At 54.7% G+C, this 23,630-nt stretch overlaps 2 protein-coding genes across 3 annotated transcripts; both read left to right on the top strand.

The window, feature by feature from the left end:
* Window positions 1-1,359: 1,359 nt before the first annotated feature.
* Window positions 1,360-10,576, top strand: EFS (embryonal Fyn-associated substrate; the record flags this gene model as incomplete). The annotated part of the gene is given in 9 exon segments (XM_079701016.1): window positions 1,360-1,404; window positions 1,406-1,490; window positions 1,493-1,540; window positions 1,543-1,604; window positions 6,349-6,627; window positions 6,885-7,025; window positions 7,145-7,867; window positions 8,250-8,339; window positions 9,550-10,576. Coding segments are annotated over 9 exon segments (1,908 nt in total). The 3' UTR covers window positions 9,985-10,576.
* Window positions 10,577-14,975: 4,399 nt separating this feature from the next.
* Window positions 14,976-20,656, top strand: SLC22A17 (solute carrier family 22 member 17). 2 transcript variants are annotated; one of them, XM_079699567.1, is made up of 9 exons: window positions 14,976-15,257; window positions 15,350-15,453; window positions 17,585-17,739; window positions 18,335-18,500; window positions 18,697-18,842; window positions 19,006-19,111; window positions 19,272-19,489; window positions 19,777-19,888; window positions 20,031-20,656. In XM_079699567.1, the coding sequence occupies exons 1-9, from the start codon at window positions 14,991-14,993 to the stop codon at window positions 20,317-20,319; spliced, it is 1,563 nt and encodes a 520-aa protein (XP_079555693.1). In that variant the 5' UTR covers window positions 14,976-14,990; the 3' UTR covers window positions 20,320-20,656. The 2 variants fall into 2 exon arrangements, with proteins under 2 accessions (XP_079555693.1, XP_079555692.1); XM_079699566.1 differs by having other exon boundaries at window positions 19,272-19,543.
* Window positions 20,657-23,630: the final 2,974 nt, after the last annotated feature.

Genomic DNA, 23,630 nt, shown 5'->3' with positions numbered 1-23,630 from the left:
CTCCCTCCCAAGGGAAAGACAGATGTGGGGCTAATGAAAGGGATGCAGAGAGGCGCGGGGCCGGCGGGGGAGATCGGGGGCGTGACGGGGAGAGGAAAGCTCCCGGGAGGGAGCGAACCAGACCACCTGGAGGTTCGCCGCGACGCCGGGCTGCAGCCGACGGGGGAGAGGAGCCGGGAGGGGGCGTGCAATTTGGCCCGAGGGTCCTGAGCTGAAACTCAACACCCGCCTTTGGAGGGACCGTCCTTCTTTCTCCTCCGCCCCTTCCCTTCCCCTCCCTTTTCCCCTCCCTCCTTTCTCTTAATCCCCGGGACTGAGCCCCGCGCCGGAGCGGAGAGGGCCCGAGGGGAGGAGAAAGGAGCTGCACAGAAAGGGCGCCGGGAGCCCGGGAAGGGGAGGGAAGGGGAGCCGCGAGCGGGGGGTGAGCCTGAAGGCCGCGCGCGACCCTCGGAGCCTTCCCAGCGCTCTGTGTCCCCCCCACCCCAGCCCCACCTCCAGGCGAGTCCGCAGGACCCTGGCCTCTGCTCCTCCTTCGCCTTCTCTTTGCTCCTTCTTTTGCTTTGTGGCCTTTCTCTCGGTTGCCAGAGACACCCGGGCTGCCCCGAGCCCTGGGGCGCGCGGAGAGGGCCCGCCAAGGGTGCGTGTAAGCGGGGCGGCGGGGCCAGCGCCGAGGGCCGGGGGCCGAGGGTGGGAGCGGGAGCGCCGGCGTCGAGGGCTGGAGGGGGGCGTGTGGGGAAGGCCGTCCCGCCCCTTCGAGCCGGGCCCGCGTGCGGGTAGTGAGGCGCCGTCGCGGCGCCCCCAGACCCCCAGGCGCGCTGCGAGCTAGTGTGCGTGCTTGGGAACCCGCCCCCTCGCCGGGGCTGCGAGAGTCTGGGCAGAAAGCAACCACTCGGGCCGCCCAGCCCAGCCGCCGCGCTCTCCGAGGCATTCGGCGCCAGCCTGGCCTCGGTTCGCCAAGTCGGGCGAGTTTGAAGAGGGACGAACGTCTCAGTTTTCACTGCCCCCCCCCGCCCCCTCCCTCGCAGCGGGGCTGCCGTAGAGCCCCCGACGCCCCTCAGCCTCGGGAGCACCGCTCTCCGGCGCGGCAGCCGGGTGGGGAGGCTTGGCCCCTAAACTCGCTCGTCCAGCCCGACCGCCTCGGCTGCTTCTCCCTGCCCTCGGGGCCGCCCTGAGCGGCCCGGAGAGGCGTCGAGCGCAGCCTCAGCTCCCGCCTCCTCGCCCGCCCTGGCACTGGAAGGGAGCTTTGGGCCCGTGCGGATCCGGGGTGCCCCCTCGGCCTAGGACAGGCAGCTCCGGGGGCCTGGTCCACCCGGCAGCCCCCGGGAGGCCGCGGGGACGGGGCAGAGCGCGCGCCCTTGGATGAGGTCCCGCAGCGACGCCCCGGCCCGCCCCGCTCCTCCTCCTGCCCGGCCAAGCTGCCTCCCATTTGGGGAGTTTCGTGGGTTTTCTTTCTCCTCCTCCAACCTCTGCGGAGGCCACGACTCAGGCGCCGCAGCAGGGGGCCGCCTCCATGGTGCGGGGCAGCCGCTGCTGAAGTCAGCGAAACCGAGCCTGGCCTGGAGCTGGCCGCGCGGAAGGCCAAGGCCATGGCCATAGCCACGTCGGTGAGTCCACCAGAGAGAGGAGGCTGCCGGGCAGAGACGTCCACAGCCTGTCCTGCACTGCTGTCACTTTTATTTCTGCCTTCTCTTTGTCTCGCTCCTTGGTCCCCCGCTTCTTCGGAAGACTGTGTCCCCCTTCTGGCACTTTTGTTTCCCTTTCCCCCTCTCACTCCTCATCCGTAGCTCCTGCTGGATCTGGCCTCCCCCTTTTCTCCTCCTCCTCCCCATTCTCCCCTTTTTCTTTCCAGAGGCTGCTCCTGGAAGGAGGGGAGGGGGCAAGCCTGCGTCCTATCTGCTTCTTTATGGGCGGGAACAGATGGCCACTGGAGGTTGGCAGGGGCTTGTGACTGGGAGGCTAGTAAAAGGTTGGGAGAGGGCTGAAAGAACGGAGGTGGCTCCAGGGAAATAGGAGAGGGCAAAGGGCCCAAGGGGGCCCTTCTCTAGAGGAGGGATGGCAGAAAGGTGGGAAATAAAGTAAAAGAGGGAGATCGGGCAGGGAGCAAGAGAAAATAGAGGGAGGAGGGGAGGTGATGTCAGCCAGCCTCTGGCCACTTTCCTAGGACTGGGGACAAAGGGAGGAGACAGCTGGCATGATGGGCCAGTGGGAGGAGGCCTCCCAGTGAGCGTGTGGCCCACGGCCACCCCCCTTTAAGACAGCCACTCCCTCACAAATCAGCTGGGCCCCTGAGGAGGGGGTAGAGCTGGGGTGGCCACACCCATCATCAATCAGTCTATCAGGGACTCTGGCCTGGGTTCCCGCAATTGCAAGGCCCAGAGGTTTGGTCCCATTGGACAGAATTCAAACCTGACACAGGGAGGAACTCTTCACAGCCCCGCCCCTGCTTTCTGTCCTCTACTGCTTGTAGTCTGAATCCAAGCAACTCTGTCCCCTTTCCACCCTTCCCTAGGCCTTAGGATTCCCAGGGAAAACGAGGCTGCCACCTGCTTTCTGGCCCCCTCTGAATGGGCATCCTGCGAAGGAGGATTGTGAGACTGGGAAGAGAAGCATGGCTTCTGACATCCTCCCACACCCCTCGAGGATGAGTTAGATTTTCATTCCTTCTCAGACCAAACACCTCTCAGCTCCTCAATCTATACGATGGCAAGCAGACCCTAGTTCGGAGCCAGAAGAAGGGGAGGTCCTGAACATAGTGGGGTACTCTGTCATAAAGATGCCTTCTCAGGAGCCAAGTGGTCAGCTGGTCAGCTTTGTAGTCCCAGGAGGTAGATCTTTCTTTTGCCTGGGGGAGCGAGGGGTGTTGGTATTTATTCTTATGAAACTCACAGGATCCTAATAACAGCTAATATTTATTGAGTATTTACTGGCCCTAAGCTGGCCCTGAGCTTTGTCTGGGTTTGTCCTGATTCTTTGATGCAGTATCTCACCCAGTCCTCACAACAACCCTGTGAGGCTAGTACTGTTATTAGCTGAAAGTGGATATTCAGCTATGGATATGGAATTCTATAAAGGAGGAAACTGAAGCTTGGAGAGGTTAAACAAACTGCCCAAAGTCACCCAGCTCGAAAGTGGCAGAGCCAGGACTCAAACTCACATCTGTCCGCCTCAGAAACCATGCTTTTAACCCCCTGGCTAGATCCAAAACACCAATTTCTAATTTACAGTTAGAAAGAAAAAGGCCAAGCTAACCAGGAATTTGTGTCATCTGGCTAGCGTATTGGCTTTCTGTGGGACAACATCCTTTAGAAGCCAAAATATAATCAGAAAAGGGTTTGATAATTTGGAATCAGGCAAGAGAAGTCAGCTTATTGTTAAAATCACCTAGCCATAAAGGGCTGGACAACCTCTCCACCTGAGGGAAACACCGGCCACGAGGAACATGCACTCATGCTGGCTGAGCCAGCCATCCTTCCCCCAGGGCCTGGTGGCCAAATGCAGCCTGCCAGAGATCTTGAGCTTGAGATGTTTCACTGAGTTAGTCAGCCCACATGGATTACCTGTTCAGTAATGCCTAACTACCTGCTTTCCACCACTGCCTGGGATCCTGCCAGCAGGCTCGGGTCACTCAGGAAACATAACTGAAGTGGAATATATTTTGACATTGTGGGTGACTTAAGCTTGATTCTACCAAATAACTTGGTGGAACCCGAGCCCAGTGAAGAGAGACTAGCAAAGGGAACTTGGGCATCGTGAAGACTTCCTATGAACTTGAGTCATGTTTGAGCCACAGGTCCTCTTTTTGTTTTGTTTTTTAAGTCTTTTTGTTGTTGTTATCTTTTTATTTTGTTTTTAAATTTTTATTATTTAATTCTGGTTGTTTGTTTGTTTGTTGCGGTATGCGGGCCTCTCACTGTTGTGGCCTCTCCCGTTGCGGAGCACAGGCTCCAGACACGCAGGCTCAGAGGCCATGGCTCACAGGCCCAGCCGCTCCACGGCATGTGGGATCTTCCCGGACCGGGGCACGAACCCGTGTCCCCTGCATCGGCAGGCGGACTCTCAACCACTGCACCACCAGGGAAGCCCTATTTAATTGTTTTATTTTTGGCTGTCTTGGGTCTTCATTGCTGTGCACAGGCTTTCTCTAGTTGCAGCAAGCGGGGACTACTTTTGGTTGCGGTGAGCGGGCTACTTATTACAGTGGCTTCTCTTGTTGTGGAGCGTGGGCTCTAGGCGTGTGGGCTTCAGTAGTTGCAGCACGCAGTAGTTGTGGCCCACGGGCTTAGTTGCTCTGCGTCATGTGGGATCTTCGCGGACCAGGGCTGGCACCCGTGTCCCCTGCATCGGCAGGTGGACTCCCAACCACTGCGCCACCAGGGAAGTCCCTTTTTTTTTCTTTAATTGAAGTATAGTTGAGTTACAATGTTGTGTTACTGCTGTACGGCAAAGTGATTCAGTTATACATATATATGTACATTGTTATTTATATTCTTTTCCACTATGGTTTATCATAGGATATTGAATATAGTTCTCTGTGCTATACTGTAGGACCCTGTTGTTTCTCCCTTCTATATATAATAGCTCACATCTGCTAACCCCAACCTCCCACTCCATCCCTCCCCCAGTCCCTTCCCCCTTGGCAACCACCAGTACGTTCTCTATGTCCATGATTCTGTTTCTGTTCCATAGATAGGTTCATTTGTGCCATACTTTAGATTCCACATATAAGTGATATCATACGGCGTTTGTCTTTCTCTTTCTGACTTACTTCACTTAGTATGATAATCTCTAGTTGCATCCATGTTGGTGCAAATGGCATTATTTCATTCTTTTTTATGGGTGAGTAATATTCCATTGTATATATGTACCACATCTTCTTTATCCATTCATATGTCAACGGACATTTATGTTGTTTCCATGTCTTGGCTGTCGTGAATAGTGCTGCTGTGAACTTAGGGGTGTGTGTTTCTTTCTGAATTATAGTTTTGTCTAGATATATGTCATGGGCCCTCTTGACTTAACTACTAATATAAGAAGAAAAAAGTGGATCCTTTTTTGGGCGTGTGTGCGCTGCACGGCTTGTGGGATCTCAGTTCTGTGACCAGGAACTGAACCTGGGCCACGGCAGTGAAAGCCTGGAATTCTAACCACTAGGCCACCAGGGAACTCCCCAAAAGTAGATCCTTAGGCTTGTGGTTGTGAAGAGGCAGCAGAGGAGTGAGTGAGAGGCTTTTGGAATCCCACAGCCTGGAGTTCAAATCATGCCGCACCAGCTGTATGTCGTTGGGCAAAGTACCAACCTCTCTGTTCCAATTTCCTTTCCAAATGGGGATAATGATGGCTCCTCCCTCATCAGGTTGTTGTGAGGATTAAATGAGATGAGATGATTAGTGCAAACGCTCGCTCAGTGTCTGGCTATATAATTTGCACTTGATGTCTGTGGCTTACCTGAGCCTGTAGCTCTCCAAGGAAAAAGCTTAGATGTCCCCACCAGACAGGACTGGAAACAGGCTGATAAATGTTTGCTCTTGGTTGGTCCACCAGCCCCCTTGCCTACACACACACACACACACAAACACACACGAGCGTATACACTTTTCTCCATGATAACCTCAGCCTCTGCTGGTAGAACCTTACTTCCTCAGACTGAGAACAAAACAATTGCTTTGGTTTCTGTTTTCTTCCTTATTATGCTGAGGCTCTGTCTGGGCTGGGCTTCTGCCACTCGTTCTCAGAATGCGGGGTCTCTGCGGCTGCTTAATCTAACCTGCTTATAGGGGATGCTGACTGGGAAACAGGGAAGGTAAAGGAGATTCTATGGGAGACCTTTTCAGTACCTCCTCACGTAATTCATTCAACATATGTTCATGGGGGACTGATTCCAGGTTAGGCCTATTGCGGAGGCTAGGAATATAGAAATCCCTTTTCTCACAGGGCTGACAGTACAAGGGAAGAAATTGATTTTTTAAAGTAAATAGACAAATAGTATAAAGTACTGTGAAGGAAACAATGGGTGGAGACAGACACAGAATGGGGTGGGGAGAAGAGTGAGAAGAAGACATTTAAGAAGAACTGAAGGATGAAAAAGGGCCAGTCAAATGAACAGTCAGGGGACAGGTAAAGGAACTGCAAAGGCCCTGAGGTGGGAAAGAGCTTGTCTAGATCAAGGAATAGAGAGGGAGAATGCAAGGGATAAAGCTGGAGACAGGCAGGGCCCAGTCAGGAAGAGCTGAGTCAGGAGGTCAGATTTTTAGCTTGAGGGAAGTGGGGAGCTCTGTGTTTTGAGCAGGGGGTGACATGACCTGATATGTGTGTGAAGACCCCTCTCCCTACTCCCACCTCACCCACCAGGCCCAGCTGGCCCGGGCACTGTACGACAACACGGCCGAGTCCCCCCAGGAACTGTCCTTCCGCCGAGGGGACGTTCTACGGGTGCTGCAGAGGGAAGGCGCTGGTGGGCTGGACGGCTGGTGCCTCTGCTCCCTGCATGGCCAGCAGGGCATTGTGCCTGCCAACAGAGTGAAGCTCCTTCCCAATGGCCCGACACCCAAGCCCGGCCTCTCCCAGGTGCCGCCAGCCCAGCCTGGCTCGCCACATCCAGCCCCAGAGCACGGCAATGAGGACCAGGAGGTGAGAGCTGGAGCCCCCCAAAACCCCAAGCCAGGACATGCCATCCGCCGGTGCCTGCACGTGGAGGAGGGAGAGCCCTGAGACGGCAGCTCTGCACCGGCTCTGCTCTACTAATCCTGTTGGCCAACCCTTTCTGGGCTCTTTCCCCACTGGTACAGGGAGGGTGTTGGAAGATGTCTAAGCTCCTCCCGGGCACACATTATCTGATCCCCTGGTCCCCACCCCACCTGACCCACCTGCCTGTGTTCATCCCCCAGGTGTATGTGGTGCCACCCCCAGCTCGGCCCTGTCCTACCTCGGGACCTCTGGCTGGACCCTGTCCGCCCTCCCCTGATCCCATCTACAAGGTCCCCAGAGGCAGTGGGACCCAACAGGCTGCCCCTGGAGATGCCCTGGAGGTGAGGGGCTAGAGGTTTGTGTGTATGTTGGGCAGGGAACAGACGGCTCTCAGGGGTGGGGGTTAGCGGAATGGGGGCCCGCTGCTGAGACTGAGGGTAACCAACTGCTTCCTCTCCAGGTCTATGACGTACCCCCCACTGCCCTCCGAGTTCCCTCTAATGGCCCCTATGACTCCCCGGCCTCCTTCTCCCGCCCTCTGGCTTGGGTTGTCCCCCAGTCCCCTGGAGAAGATGAAGCTCCCTATGATGTGCCTCTGGCCCCGAAGCCACAGTCAGACCTGGAGCCAGATCTGGACTGGGAGGGGGGCCGGGAGCCAGGGCCCCCCCTCTATGCTGCCCCCTCCAACCTGAAACGAGCATCCGCCCTGCTCAATCTGTACGAAGCACCGGAAGAACTGCTGGCAGACGGGGAAAGCGGGGGCACTGACGAGGGCATCTACGACGTCCCCCTGCTGGGGCCGGAGACACCCCCTTCTCCAGAGCCCCTGGCAGCCTCAGCTTCCAATGACCTGGACGCCCTGGCCCTGCTTCTGGCCAGAAGCCCCACACCCGCACACAGGCCCCGCTTGCCCTCAGCTGAAAGCCTGTCCCGCCGCCCTCTGCCGGCCCTGCCTGTCCCAGAGGCCCCCAGCCCTTCCCCGGCCCCCTCTCCTGCTCCAGGCCGGAAGGGCAGCATCCAGGACAGGCCTCTGCCCCCGCCCCCACCCCGCCTGCCGGGCTACGGGTGCCCCAAGGTCGAGGGGGATCCAGAGATCGGGGAGGTGGAGGACCATCAAGAAGGACACCACAATGAGTATGAGGGCATCCCGATGGCCGAGGAGTATGACTATGTCCACCTGAAGGTGAGCTCGCCTCCAGCCAGCCCCACCAGAAATGGCTCCAGGAGAGCCGGGGGTGCGGAGAGGAGCAAGGAGGCCTGAGGCCCCAGATGCAGACCCTGGCTTCCTCCCTTCCCTTCGTCCCCATCCATGGCCTGGGCCCCAGTACTTGGCCACATCACTTGTATCGGTGCCACATTCCTCCCCCTAAACCCAGCCTGGGGTCCCTGAGACCTCTGACCTGCCACCAGAGCTCTCCCGGACCTAGAGTCAAGGGGTTGCAGATCTGATGGCAGGAGAGACCTTCGGGAGCACGTGGGAGTGGGGAGGCGTAGGAAGACCATGGAGGCTAGACCTCAGCCTGCTCCCCCACCCCTGCACTGAGACCCTCTCCCCCCAACTGCAGGGCATGGATAAAGCTCAGGGAGCCAGGCCCCGGGATAAGGCCTCCCCAGGGGATCCTGAACTGCTGGAGAGGGGGCCACCAGAGCAGCAGGTAACCCCATGGGGGTGGTGCTAGAGAAGGGGCACTGGGGGAGGAGGAGCAGGAACTTGGAAGAAGGGCTATTCTCAACTCGAGCATCAAGGGAAATCGATTTAGGATGGGGGTAAGAGTTCAGTGAAACAGGACGGTTGGAGTAGAGAGGAGTTAGAATTCAGGAAGGAGCTGGAACTTAGAAAAGGACATCAGGGATTCGGAAAGAGAGGAAAGAATGTGCTGGAGAAGAGTCAGAAAACCGAGCAGTCAAGGGAGCAGAAGAGTTGCCGGGCCGGGTGACTTCTGAGGCCCCTTCCAACTGTGAATTCCTGGGTTCCTAAGAGACCCGGCTCCTAATCCCGGCTCCACCACTAAGAAGCCGGGGGCTCTGAAGCCGCCAGTTAATCTCTCTGGGCCTCGGGAAAGTGAGATGGTCTCCTCGATCTGATCTAGAATGGTCCTAATCACAGTAGCTACCATTTGTCAGGTTTGTACCAAGTGCCAGACCCTATGCTCAGCATATCGCGTGCGTCAGCACTGATCACAGCCGTAGTTAGCACTTACATAGTGCTTACAGTGTGCAATTCTCTGTTCTCAGCCCTTTCTGTATATCGTATCAGCTAATCTTCACTGCAGCCTTAGGAGGCAGACGAGAGCTGCACTATCCAGTCTGGTAGCCACCAGCCACACGCGGCTTCCGATCCCCTCCAAATGTGACCGGTCCAAACTGAAATGTACTGTAAATATAAAGTGCACACCAGATTTTGCAGACTTAGTATGAAAAACAATCTCAATAATTTTCATATTGATTACAGTGTTGAAATTACAACATTTTTAATATATGGAGTTAGAAAATATGTACCAATTTCTTTGTACTTTTCTTAATGTGGCTCCTAGAAAATATGAAATTACATGGGTGGTTCGCCTTACGTTTACACTGGACGGTGCAGTCCTAGGCTCCCCATTTTAGAGACAAGGAAACAGTGAAGTTCAGGGACTTGATTTTGAGGTTGTTTGTATCCAGATTTATCTGACATCAATTCTGGGCACCTTCCTGCCACTCGCTATGAGAATCTAAATTGTCTGATGGGCAGAGGTACGATCTAAAGGAATTGAGCTCAGGGAGAAAGGAAGGAATGAGGAACAAAGGGAGGGAAGGAGAAAGGAAATGAGAACAAAAGCGGCAGTGATGAGAGCAATCCCACTGACCACTCTTCTCGGCCCGCAGGAGGCCCCGTCCCCAGGGGAGCCACTGGTTCTTCCCGCCGGAGATCTACAGCTCCTGCACTTCTACGCCGGGCAGTGCCAGGGCCACTACTCAACACTGCAGGCAGCCGTGGCGGCCCTGATGTCCAGCACCCGGGCCAACCAGCCCCCGCGCCTCTTCGTGCCCCACGGCAAGCAGGTGCTGGTGGCCGCTCACCGCCTGGTGTTTGTTGGGGACACCCTGGGCCGCCTGGCAGCCTCCACCCCTCTGCGAGCACAGGTCGGAGCTGCAGGCACAGCGCTGGGCCAGGCATTGCGGGCCACGGTGCTGGCCGTCAAGGGGGCCGCCATGGGCTACCCATCCGGCCCAGCGGCCCAAGAGATGGTGCAGTGTGTGGCGGAGCTGGCAGGGCGGGCCCTGCAATTTACCACCCTGCTCACCAGCCTGGCCCCCTGAGCCCCTTGGCCCTGCTCTGCCCTCGCCTGCCTGCCAGAGCCCCCTCCAGGCCTTGGGCAGCTGGAGGGTTCTGTTTTAGGGACTAGGAGAGGTGGAGGCATCTCTCCCCCTCCCCCCGCCCCAGTCATCTCAGCCTCTCACAGAGGCACCTCCTCCCCTACCCCGCAGCTTTTTGTACGAGCCGTTTTGTATAAATTATTTATATTTAATATTATTCCCTGCTTTGTCAGGGGCAGGTGCCAGGCCCTCCAGGGCAAGGAGGAACTGGACCTTCCTCCTCCCTCAGCCTGACGCAGAGGTTCTTGGGCACCACGTGGCCGCCTGCCTCTGGGATTTCGGCCCCACAGAGGTTCAGGTAGCTGAAACCTGAATCATTTTCAGGTTCTGGGGGAAGGGGCCACCCGGAGCCCCTTTCCTGTCCTGTGTCTTGGCTCTAAAACATCAGTGCCTCACTGTTAGCTGAGAGTGAGGGCAGGACGTTGGCCACCCAGAATGGGAAGGCCTGGGAGAGGCCAGAGGGCTCCTCCCCACAGGAGGCAGGAGAGATGGGCCTTGGGCGCTGGTGCATCTCAATAAACCGGGCTGTCTGGTTCCCTGACTCTGCTTCTTGGGAGCCTGGGGAGTGGGCCTGGCATCCTTGGCCAAAATGATGAGACGCACGCTGTGGGCAGGCTGCCTTTAGGGTTTTGGGGAAAATTTTGCTGTTTCTTCAACAACTATTCATCTGGCAGGTTCTCCGCTCCCATGTGATGTGCCAGGCGCAGTTCTGAAGGTACATCATGGGGGTGGGCTGGATATAAACAAGTCAGCTAAAAGAAGTAAGTAAAGAAAGAAACCTGCCACAAAGTTGACAGTTGCTGGTAATGGAAATAAACAGGGTGATATGCCAGACTAACTAGATGAGGGGAGAGGCCATTGGAGACTTTAGACAGAATTGCTGGGGAGGTGAGGTGGTATCTGTGCTGAGACTCGGAGGATGAGAGAACCAAGAAGAGTCTGCAACACGGCATACCAGGAAGGCAGGCCCTGATTTGTGACCAAGGCCTCTCCTCCAAGACCTCCAAGACCAATGTCAAGTGATGTCATTAGAGAGGTGCACATGTGGAGAGGGTGGCCACAAGAGAGCCTTCATGATGCCATGCTGAAGAGGTCACCCCAGCTGTCCTCAGCTTTGTGCCATAGGACAGCTCTGGCCAACTGGAGAGCGCTGCTGGCCTGGGCACCCTCTCCCTTCAGTTAACCCAAGAAGGTCTAGCCCCTTAAACTCCCCTTTCCAGGCTTCCTGACTGTCCTTCTGGACACACCATTTTTTAGAGGAGCTGAGGGGCCAGTGAATTTAATGCGTTCGAAGTCCATAGTCCACAGGGCTTTGGTGAAATTAATGGGCCATGGCTTAGATAGGGGATCGCTCCAGCCATTTACCACAAGGGAAGTAGTCCAAGCCACAGATCCATTGCTTCAGTTCTGCTTTCCCAAGATGCTACTCTGGCACAGTGACTGGATTGGAAGCACCCCAAAATTCAATCACAGTCTTAGTCTCTTGGCCCCTTTCCCCATGCATTTGCCTCCTCCATTTTGGGTTCTTTGTTCTCATTTCACTCTCAAAAGGAAACTCGTTTTCAGATTCTGAGGCCACCAAAATTTACCCCAGGTGTTGAAGACTTGTAACAGGGGCCATCCTCCATCACCTTCCAGAAAGAATTTCAAGAGATCAGCCTGGAATTAGAGTCAGAGGTCTCAGTGCAAGTTTCCATGTACCTATATGTCTGCAGGTAGATCCCCTCAGTCCCTCCAAGTCCTGGTTTCATCTTTAATATGAGGATGAGCATAATGATCTCACAGGCTTGTTGTGAGGCCCTAACAAGATAATGCGTGTAAACAGCCCAGCACCACAGAAAGTTAAAGCGATTATAATTCCAGGACAGACACAAGGACACAAACAAACCCCCAAGGAATGTTGGCTGTGACAGCACCAAAAGTAAATCCCGAAGAGATGCTAAAATGAGTTGGGGGAGGGAAAGTGGTGTGAGGCTGCTTATTGCATTAGAATAGTTTCCCATATTTGGAAAATTTCTGAACAGAGGAGACAAATTAGAAGTGTGGTTCAGTGGAGACAAGAGGGAATGGATTTCCTGGCTGAGACTGATAGGACATGCCTTTTCAGCCCTTACCTGGAATTAGAGAATAAAGTACCTATTAGATATCAAATCTCTTAGAGAAGTGTATCTCAAACTTTAATGTACATACACCTAGGGATCTGGTTAAAATGCAGATTATGACTCAAAGGGCTGCGATTCTGCATTTCTAACAAGCTCCCAGGTTATACAGCTGCTGGTAGTCTGTAAATCACACTCTGAGTAGCAGTTCAAGGAGTTAGGGAAAGCTTCTCTGAGGCAAATATGCTTAAGCTGACAGCTGAAGGATGAGGAGAACTTGACTAAGGGGGAGGAGAAGCCTTCTAGGTGTAAAGACCAGCTCAATGCAAGGGATCCGTGGCACCGGAAAACCTGAAAGAATGTCAGTGTGACTGGAGCGCAGAGAGTTTAGGGAGAGATGTGAGGTGGAGCTGCAGAGAGCATAGGATCACGTTTGAGGTGTCCAGAAAATTAGCATTTACCTTGACAGTGAGAAGACATTGAAGGCTGTTAAGTAGGAAAGGGACATGAACAGATACGCTTTTTTTTTTTGGCTACGTGGGGTCTTTATTGCTGCGCGCAGGCTTTCTCTAGTTGCAGCGAGCAGGGGGTACTCTTCGTTGTGGTGCGCAGGCTTCTCCTTGCAGTGGCTTCTCTTGTTGCAGAGCACGGGCTGTAGGCGCACAGGCTTCAGTAGTTGTGGCACGTGGGCTCAGTAGTTGTGGCTCACGGGCTCTAGAGCAAGGCTCAGTAGTTGTGGCACACGGGCTTAGTTGCTCCGGCATGTGGGATCTTCCTGGACCCGGGATCGAACCCATGTCCCCTGCATTGGGAGGCAGATTCTTAACCACTGCGCCACCAGGGAAGTCCCAGATCTGCATTTTGAAAAGATCACTCTGTCTGCACTATGAACAACAGATGGGGAAGAGGGATGGAAACAAAGCAGATGCAGAACACTGGTTAAGAATTGAGGCTAAGTCTGTACAACAGGTAGCTTGACTAGTGGTGGTAGAGTTGGAGAGAAGCAGAATATCTGAGAACTATATAGGAAGTAAAATGGACAGGGTTTTGTAAAGGATCTGACATGGGGGTAAGGACGAGGGCGCTCCAAGGGCTGTCAACTGAGCATCTGGCCGCAATTGGATGATGAGGGTGCCATTCAGTGAGGAAAGAAGCACGAGAAGACAACCAGGGTGGTGGGGGGTTGGGGGGAAACATGAGTTTGGTCTTGGATGTATTGAGTTTGAGATCCCTGTGAGTCATCCAAGGTAAGAGGTCAAATAAGAGGTGGCTTCATGGGTCTGGGGCTCAGAAGAGAGGTGGGAACTGGAAACGTGGATCTGGGGATCAGGTTTGTATTGGCTCGTATTGTTTATACTGGGGGTGATAGAAGCCGTGGGCAGAGGTGAGATCCCAAGGTGGAAAGAACAGTGTGAGATGAGAGGAGGACCTGGAACCAAGCCTCTGAAGATCGCAGACACTGAATGATGGCAAGGAGGAGGAGGATAAGCCTGCAGTAGAGAAAAGAGGAGCAAGAGAAAGAAAACCAGGAGAGTGTGGGACTTAGCAGCCAAGGAAAAAAAGTGGTTAGAGGAAGGGGTGGCCAACAGTGCCAAATGCTGTTGAGAAATGATGGAGACTCAGCCAGGGAGGGGGTGGTGAAACCAGACAAGTGGTCTTGTAGAGGACTAAGGCCAAGGCTGAGTACAGTGCCCAGCCCAGTCCACCACATGCATGCCCTGTATCATCATTTCCAGTATACCCGTCTGTCTCCTCAGTAAGCTACTCCAAGGTCGGTCTTGTCCATCCTGTTATCCCCAAAGCCCAGCACAAGGCCAGAACATAGCAGACACTTAATAAATTTTACTGATGAATGAGTGGATGGATGGATGGGTGGGTGGGTAGGTGGATGGATGGGTAGATGAGAAGGAAGAATTGGAAGCAAAGGAGGTATTGCTGGCATCTGCCTGGGATCTACTATCCTTCAGGGTCTTTTTTTTTTCCCCCCCTTTATACCGCAATGGCCCGCAGACCCAGGGAACGGAGACAGAGCCCCATCCTCTCCCTCCGCTGGGCCCTGGCCCCCCTTCCTCTCTCTGACGAAGAGTCTGGACCGAAGGTTCTGCTGACGTGGGAAGGGGAGGAGAGTCTGGAGGAAGGGGAGGGGAAAGCAGCGCAGAGATCGCAGAGACGAAGGAGGCGCCCGCGGCTGCAGAGCTGCAGAGCAGGGTCTCTCCGGCTTCTGTGTCCGGGCACCGGGCGCGCCACTGGGCCAGAGGGCAGTGCATCCTTTCGGTGCGGGCCGCCAGGGCCCCTGCGGTCGGCAAGCTGGCTCCCCGGGTGGCCACCGGGACCCCCGAGCCCAATGGAGGGGGCGGCAGCAAAATCGACAGCACTGTAGAGATCACCCCCAGCCCCAACGGAGTAAGTGCCCGCGCCCTGGGGGCTACGCCATCATCTCCCCGCACCCCCGCCAAGCGCCCGGCATTTTCCTCCCGCGCCCCCTCCTCCGCCGCCCGCCTTCCTCCCGCTGACTCCCGGCCTCTTCCCTTACTCTGCGGTTTTCTCCGCTTCACCCTTCTCCTGCCACCACCCCACACACCCCTTACCTCACCCTCCCACACACAGCAGGTCGGGACCCTCGGAGATGCGGTGCCCACGGAGCAGCTGCAGGGTGAGCGGGAGCGCGAACGCGAGCGGGAGGGGGAGGGCGACGCGGGTGGCGACGGGATGGGCAGCAGCCTGTCGCTGGCCGTGCCCCCCGGCCCCCTCAGCTTCGAGGCGCTGCTCGCCCAGGTGGGGGCGCTGGGCGGCGGCCAGCAGCTGCAGCTCGGCCTCTGCTGCCTGCCCGTGCTCTTTGTGGCGCTGGGCATGGCCTCGGACCCCATCTTCACGCTGGCGCCCCCGCTGCATTGCCACTACGGGGCCTTCGCCCCCAACGCCTCTGGCTGGGAGCAGCCCCCCAACGCCAGCGGCGTCAGCGTCGCCAGCGCCGCCCTAGCAGCCAGCGCCGCCAGCCGCATCGCCACCAGTACGGACCCCTCGTGCAGTGGCTTCGCCCCGCCGGACTTCAACCACTGCCTCAAGGACTGGGACTATAACGGCCTCCCCGTGCTCACCACCAACGCCATCGGCCAGGTGAGGCAGCCTGGTGGGCCGCGGGTTTGGGGGCGGGCCGAGAGCGACCAGCGAGGGGCCTCACACCCGCTCCGTCCCTCTCACGTCTCTAGTGGGATCTGGTGTGTGACCTGGGCTGGCAGGTGATCCTGGAGCAGATCCTCTTCATCTTGGGCTTTGCCTCTGGCTACCTGTTCCTGGGCTACCCGGCAGACAGGTGAGAGCTGGGCGAGTAGAGAGGAGGGGGTGCTAGGGAGGCTGGCCCAGGCAGCTTGCCTTGGCAAGAGGCTGAAGGGGACTGGGTGGACTCTGCAGTGTTCTCTGGATTTCTTCTGTTCAATGATATGCAGCCTCACCCCTGTCTCAGCTTCACTCCCCATCAAGAAATACTCCCTCCATACCTCTTCCACACAGGGAATAACTCTTCCTTCCTTGCCAACGCCTAGATCCATGGATCAATGGCCTCATCTCAAAAGACAATAGGCCCATCCCTACTGACCAAAACCCCTATATCCACAGATCGAAAGTCCTAACTTCTCCTCTATCATCCCTATCACCACCAAGCACCTCCCTCACCATCATCATGGATTGACAGACTCATCCTTGCTAACAGCCCTATCCACCTGGACTGTTAACTCCATCTCAAAGGCCTCATTCCTAAAGCTCATTATGTTAATTTCTAAATATCAACAGCTCCATTCACACTGACCAACAGCTCAACTCTATAAACAAATGACTACCCTCATGGGGGTCAATAGTTCAATCCCCATGGATCAGTGACCACAATAGCACCCCTCCCCCAAGACTAACAGCCCCATCCTCATAGATCTTCAGTGCTCTCAGATCCTCTCAGATCAAAAGCCCCATTTCCAGGAATCAGTGGCCTCATCTCAAAGATCAACAACCCACCCCCACCAACCAATAGCTCTTCCCAGGGGTCAAAACTCCCATCTCCTCGGATCCTCGACACCATCACCACTGACCAGGTACTCCATCTCCACTGACCATCCCTGTGGATTATTAGACTCATCTCCACTGGTCTACAGTCTCATCCAAATGGATTTATAGTTCACCTCCCATGGACCAAAGGCAACCCAACATTGAATAATCCAGTTCCCTAAAATCCATGCCTATCCTCACTGCCCAATAGTCACACACCCCTGTGGGCAAATGATCCTAAACCCATAGGCCAATAGCCCATCCTTATGCATCAGTGGCCTCATACCCACAGACCAGTAGCATCATTCCTGTGGAATAATAACCTCATCCTCAAAGATCAATAATTCAGTCTCCTAAATTCAGTAACCTTAGCCAATAAGCTTAGCCCCATGGAAAAATGGCTCCACCCTATTGGGTCAGTAGCTTCACTCTTAGGCTATCGGTGCCCCCTTCCCAATGACCAGTGACCCCAGTCTACATCCCCATAGATCAGTGGTCTTATCCCCCAAAATCAATAGCCTAGCCTTCAGTAGCCCTGTCCTCACTGACTTATAGTCAGTGACCGTCATCACTGACCAATTGTCTCATCTCCTCTGGTCTGTGACCCCATCCTTACTGATTATTCCTATGAATTAATAGATTCATCCCTACTGGCCAACTGCCGCATCTACATGGACTGAGATCCCTATCCCATGAATCAATAGCTCCATCCCTAAAAATCAAACGGTCCAATCTTCAAAGATTAGTGATAATCCCTGCTGATCAATGGCCCTATCCCATAGATTAAGAGCTCCATTCCCATGGATCAATGGCTCCATCTTCTGGTCAGTGGCCCCATGCCCACTGACCACCCCTATGGATTAGTAGACCCATGCCCCAACCCCACGGAAAAATGGCTTCATCCCCCAAAATCAATTACTCAGTCCCCTAAGATCAAGAGCTCCATTTTCACTGACCAATATTATCCCCATGGACAAGTGGCCAATGGCCTACCTCCATAGATCAATAGCTCCAACCCCATATATCAATGACCCCATCTCCTCTGACCTGTCTGAGCAAGACAAGCTCCATCCCCACTGACCAATAGCTCTATGCCCAAGGACCAATGGTTCCAAATCCCCTAAGCAATATCCCATCGACTCTGATGGTTGGTCTCACTTCCATGAAGAAATGCCCTCATCTCTGACCAATAGCCCCATCCCAAGAGTCAATGGTCCTACCCCCACAGAACCATAGCCTCGCCCCAGCGCCCAGTAGCCAACCATGGTCCCCATCCTCTCCCATCTTCTCTAGCCTTACTCCAGGGCCTCATCCTCATACCTCCAGCTTTGAAGTGGGCAGCTGGACCCCACCCAGCAACTCCTCCCCCAGGGAGTCTGGGTGATCAGAGGCTCTCCCTTACTTTCCAGGTTTGGCCGTCGTGGGATTGTGTTGCTGACCTTGGGACTGGTGGGCCCCTGTGGAGTGGGAGGGGCTGCTGCAGGCTCCTCCACAGGTGTCATGGCCCTCCGATTCCTCCTGGGCTTTCTGCTTGCCGGTGTTGACCTTGGGGTCTACCTGATGCGTGAGTGGCACCCCCCCAGAGCTCCTTCCCTAGGGACTCATGCCTGCCTGTCTGTATCCCCAGGCCATTCCCACTGCTCCCTAGGATCCCCTCAGTCCCTTCTTCAGCCCCAGATTTCAACTGTCTGGAATCTCAGCTGTCTTTCTGCCCAGGCCTTTGAAGGATCCAGGGGTCTTCCTTCTCTCCACACCCCTCTCCTCCCATGATCTTTAAGGCTTTCCTTGCTCTGGACTTACTGCTGTCAGGGAATGAGCCTTATTTTAAAAATGAAATCCTGAGTAGCTGTATGACCTTGAACAAGGGTTAAATGTGAAAGTCAAATAAGAGGTCTGGTGTGAAAGGGCCCATAATTTGGGAATGCTGAAAACCCACCAGGGACTCTGACCCTCGAGCCCTCCCAGGTTTGAGTGGGAGAGGAGAGAGAACTGAACATCTCTCCACTCTTTGCCTTAGAGGTTGGCCTGTGGGAGGCGATGGCTGCAGCCTCCACTCAGGGGCTGACCTTGCTCTCTGTCCTCCTCCCTCCCTCTCCCCTCTTCTCTCCCTCGCCTCCTTCCTCCCTGGCCTCTCCTCCCTGTCCCTGCTGTATCTCCAGGCCTGGAGCTGTGCGACCCAACCCAGAGGCTTCGGGTGGCCCTGGCAGGGGAGTTAGTGGGGGTAGGGGGGCACTTCCTGTTCCTGGGCCTGGCCCTTGTCTCTAAGGACTGGCGATTTCTGCAGCGAATGATCACCGCTCCCTGCATCCTCTTCCTGTTTTATGGGTCAGTATCACCCTCCACCTGTTGTCTGGCCGTTCCCATCTCTGCCTCCAACCTAGCTCTAGCCTGGAGACCCCTCCTCTTCTCCATTGCCCCTTGTCCAGGCCTGCTCCAGCCCCAGCCCCTCAGAGGTGGGAGTTTTCCGTCCCTGGGTCAGGATTCAGGAGGCCTCACAGTGTACCCCCCACCCCACCCCCAGCTGGCCTGGTCTGTTTCTGGAGTCCGCACGGTGGCTGATAGTGAAGCGACAGATTGAGGAGGCCCAGTCTGTGCTGAGGATACTGGCTGAGCGGAACCGGCCCCATGGGCAGATGCTGGGAGAGGAGGCCCAGGAGGCCCTGCAGGGTAAGAGACAGGGGTCCCTACAGGTGATACCTCAGTGTGCACACATGATGGTGCCCTCTGTTGTAGCTGTACCACCTTCTCCCAGGGTCCCTACCACCCATGTGGGAGGACCCTGGGTTCTCAGCTGTTCCTTCTAACAGATAGCTCCTCTCTCTCTCCCAAGACCTGGAGAACACCTGCCCTCTCCCTGCAACATCCTCCTTTTCCTTCGCTTCCCTACTCAACTACCGCAACATCTGGAAAAATCTACTTATCCTGGGATTCACCAAGTGAGCCTGGGTGTCTGAGCCAAGGGCCAGGCCAATAGCTGGGATGGGGGCTGGCCGGGTGGGGAAAGCCTGAGGACCCCTATAGAGGCCAGCCAGGGCTGTGAAAGGCTGCAGATGGAGATTCAGACGCCGTTCTTTGCCTCCCCACCCTGTCTCACAGCTTTATTGCCCACGCCATTCGCCACTGCTACCAGCCTGTGGGAGGAGGAGGGAGCCCATCAGACTTCTACCTGTGCTCCTTGCTGGCCAGCGGCACAGCTGCCCTGGCCTGCGTCTTCCTGGGAGTCACCGTGGACCGATTTGGCCGCCGGGGCATCCTGCTTCTCTCGATGACCCTCACTGGCATTGCGTCCCTGGTCCTGCTGGGCCTGTGGGATTGTGAGCATCCTCCCTTCCCCATGGTGTGGGCTCAGCAAAGGAACCCCAGCAGAGGTGCCTCAGACGGGCTCAGCCACTGCTTCTGGCACAGGCCTCCCAAAACCAGACCAGACCCTGCCCAGATCTTCCACAATTCTCCCCCTGGCTGCACAATCCTGTCTGTTCTCTCAAGCAATGAGTGAATGCCCAGACCCACCCAGCTAGGGATCAGAGGGGATGATGGCAGGGACTAGGCCAAGCATGATCTCCCCACCTCCGTTCACATGCTTCCTCTCTTGGTCCTCCAGATCTGAACGAGGCCGCCATCACCACCTTCTCTGTCCTTGGCCTCTTCTCCTCCCAAGCTGCTGGCATCCTCAGCACCCTCCTTGCTGCTGAAGTCATCCCTACCACTGTCCGGTGAGAGCAGGGGTGCTGCCAGGGGAGTCTCCAGGTCTCCAGCTGAGGACAGGGCCTGAGGGATGAAAAAGGGGAGGCTGCTGGAGAAGAGCTGGGGTGAGGCCCACAGCTACAGGCTCAGTGCCTTGTCCGTCTCTCCCAGGGGCCGAGGTCTGGGCCTGATCATGGCACTGGGGGCACTTGGCGGGCTGAGTGGCCCAGCCCAGCGCCTCCACATGGGCCATGGAGCTTTCCTGCAGCACGTGGTGCTGGCGGCCTGTGCTCTCCTCTGCATCCTCAGCATCATGCTTCTGCCGGAGACCAAACGCAAGCTCCTGCCTGAGGTGCTCCGGGATGGGGAGCTGTGCCGCCGGCCTTCCCTGCTGCGGCAGCCACCCCCTAACCGCTGTGACCACGTTCCACTGCTTGCCACCCCCAACCCTGCCCTCTGAGCGACCTTCGAGCACCCTGGCAGGAGGCTGGCCCATACAGAAAGGTGGCACAAGGCCCTGGCAAGGAGAGCGGGAGGACTGAATGAGGAAGGCAGGGCTGCCCTGAAGCCTCAGAGGCACCTCACGCCAGTCATCATGGAGAGCTCAGAGGGCTGCCCTCAACCCCATCTCCTCCTTGCTGCTTTGTGTTCACTTCCTTGGCAAGAGTCAGGGGACAGGGAGGGAGCTCCACACTGTATCCACCAGGTCTGGGCTCCATCCTATGCCCAAAGACATCCTCCCAGACCTCATTCTTTCTTGCTCTATCATTCTGTTTCAATAAAGACATTTTGAATAAATGAGCATATCATAGCCTGGACTTCCCTCCCTTCTGTTGTCCTTCTCACTGTCTCTTGGGGGAAGGTTTCTCTCAGTGGAACCCAAACCAGTAAAAATCTCCCTCCCCCTCCCTGCCCCTGCCCCCTCTTCTCACTCCCCCACCATGTTAACTTACAGACAACTACCACCACCCCTTACTCACTGCTTGCTATTCTGCTAGGACTAGGCTATGCACTTTACAAACTTCGTTTAATCATTTAATCCTTACAACATTGCAAGGTAGGTGTTTGGATCAATTAAAGTTTCTTGTTTTTGCAAGCAATAATAACTGACTGACTCTAATGAACTTAAACACAAAGGCAATTTATTAAAGGGATCTGGTGGGGCAGGTTGTGGTGCGGAGCTCACAGAGTAGAAGGAAAAGCAGAGCTAGTCATAAAAGGCCAGGAGCCAGAAAAGACAAGAGAGCAAGTGATTGGCTAGCTTGTGTATCACAGCACCCCACCCCTATTACTGACAACTGGGGAGGGGAAAGCAGTACCTGAGTGCTGATGGCAGAAGTAGGACTGGAGTTGTGCAGGTAAACACAATGGATGCCCACGACAGTATTCTTCTTCTTTTACAGATGACGAAACTGACACTCAGAAATTCAGTAACTTGCCCAAGGTTACAAAGTTAACGAGTGACAGCTGGGATAAAACTGGGTCCTGGAGCTGGAGCTCTCTAGGGATGCACACCGTGGCCAGCTTCCCAACTCCTTCCAATCTTTGCGTGCTACCCTTGGAAGTGAGGAGTGAGTCTCTAGGCCCCCCTGGGAGGGGGCTGTAGGAGACTAGGCCTTCCACCTCAGTGCCAGGGCCTGCCTTTGACTAGCCCTGGCCTGGCTTTGGGCAAGTCTCTTAACCTCCAGCTTCCTTCAAGGGTTGCTCTGAGGATTAAACAAGATAGTACATTGTAAGTGCCTCTTAAATTATCCCACTAGATGGTAAGCCCCTTGAGGACAGGAACTTTGTCTTACTCAACTTTGAAACACCAACATGTGACCCACGATAGGTGTTCAAAAAGTTGTATTTGTTAATTCTTTAAACAAATGTTTCATGTGCCGGATTTACAGACCAGTTCCATCCTGGATGTTTAGGGCGTGGGCCATCCTTCAAGGAGCTTAAAATCCATCTAACACTGGGAATATTAATGAGGAGGAAGAGAGACCAGTGGTTTGGAGCATCGAAAGGCTGCCTCCTAAAGGAGGTGAGACTCAGAGAGGCAGAAAGACCTTAGGCAAGGGCCCAGGAGACAGGTACATAGCTCTCAATTCAAAGGACATAGGGAGAGCAAAGGCCTGGAGGTAGGAAAGGGTGAGGAGGTCCTGGAGAGAGGAATTCTTAGGAAAAGCAGATCTTGAGGCCAGCCTCTTCCAGAGAAGGGGGGCCCTGTTACCCAGAGATCCCTGCAACACCAGTGTTCCTATCCTTCCCCTCTGCCAGTCCATGCCCCAGGCCCAAAGCTCTAGGAACTAAGCCATGCTTCTGGGCTCTCAATAGTAATCACTGGAGAACTCATAAGAGCCCTTCTCATTTAATTTTCACAGCCCCCTGTAATAGGTATTAGTAGTTTTATCCTATCTAACTACTGAGGAAATGGAAATGAGAGAAATGGAAGGAACTGCCATGAAGAGGCAGAGCGAGGACTTAAATCCAGGCCTTCTGGCGGCTCTTTTTATTCCACCATAGTTCCCTCCCAGTTAGAGATTCTGCATCACACATTCTGTAGAACAGGGTCTGTGTGGTCCAAACTGACTCCAATGTTGACTTTTTAACTTTGGGTTGCCAATGATAACACTCACTGAGAGATCATACTCATTGCTGTCTCCAGAGTTTCTGTAAGAACCAACAGGATGGTACATAAGTACTTTTTGCAAGAGCCCAGGTAAAGCCAAGAAGTTCCTTACATGCTAATGACACTGTCCAAAGCACACTGTGAGGAATGGTGTCAAAGAGGCATTTCAAAGAACCCATTCTCTGCATACCGCTGGGAAAAGGTCCAGGGCAAGAAAATAAAAACACTCAGGAAGCTACAGCAACTCCTGTAGGAGGGTAGGTGAAAGACAGCAAGTCTCTCTGACTTCAACCAAAGAGGTAAAGGCAAAGAGAATGATAGCATACAAGAAGCATCAAGGAAGCACAAAGATACAGTCCCTCATCCCCAAGCAATTCCTGGTCTAGGTGGACAGGACCAATGTGTGTAGCTACAACTGGCATCCTGTCAGTTGCTCTAAAATTCACCAACCACATGATCTCACTGGATGGTCATCAATAACCCCGTGAAAAATGGTTATTATTTCTTAGGCTTTTTACAGATGGGGAGACTGAGGTTTGGAGAGGTAACTTTTGAGGTGACTGGTAATTAGAGTAGCCAGATCTTGAGAACTGAGAGCCTGCAATCTTCTTACCACATACCAGATAGAAAATAATTCTAAACACCATGAAAGAAAGTATTACTTATCCTGTAATATTAAGTTTAGAAGGTACCCCAGGAACTTGGAGATCATTTACGGGCAAACAAGGAAATGACTACTTTCCTTGGAGAGGTTGTACTGACAAAGCATGAACAGTCCTTAGAAATGTTTTAGTTGGATTCACAGGTAAAAGCCATAATGGATTATTGAGGAGAAAATTAAAAGGATATACGGGGTACATTTCTAACCTAAAAAAGTTACATGAGGGGTTTCCCTGGTGGTGCAGTGGTTGAGAGTCTGCCTGCCGATGCAGGGGACACGGGTTCATGCCCCAGTCCAGGAAGATCCCACATGCCGTGGACAGCTAGGCCCGTGAGCCCTGGCCGCTGAGCCTGCGCGTCCGGAGCCTGTGCTCCGCAACGGGAGAGGCCACAACAGTGAGAGGCCCACGTACCACACACACACAAAAAAAAAATTTACATGAAGTGATATGAAAGCCACTCCCATTCCTCATTCAGTCAACCTAGCCTGGCTACCG

The sequence above is a fragment of the Hyperoodon ampullatus genome (assembly GCF_949752795.1).
Source record: "Hyperoodon ampullatus genome assembly, chromosome: 3".
In the NCBI taxonomy this organism is placed as follows: Eukaryota; Metazoa; Chordata; class Mammalia; order Artiodactyla; family Ziphiidae; genus Hyperoodon; species Hyperoodon ampullatus.
This window is presented reverse-complemented; position numbering and strand designations above follow the sequence as displayed.

Bases quoted from the DNA above. Each gene is read 5' to 3' on its own strand.
- SLC22A17 (XM_079699566.1), top strand. From the start codon at position 14,991: ATGGCCTCGGACCCCATCTTCACGCTGGCGCCCCCGCTGCATTGCCAC. The intron at 15,454-17,584 runs GTGAGAGCTGGG...CTTACTTTCCAG, and splicing joins CTGGGCTACCCGGCAGACAG to GTTTGGCCGTCGTGGGATTG. The intron at 19,112-19,271 runs GTGAGCCTGGGT...CCTGTCTCACAG, and splicing joins CTTATCCTGGGATTCACCAA to CTTTATTGCCCACGCCATTC.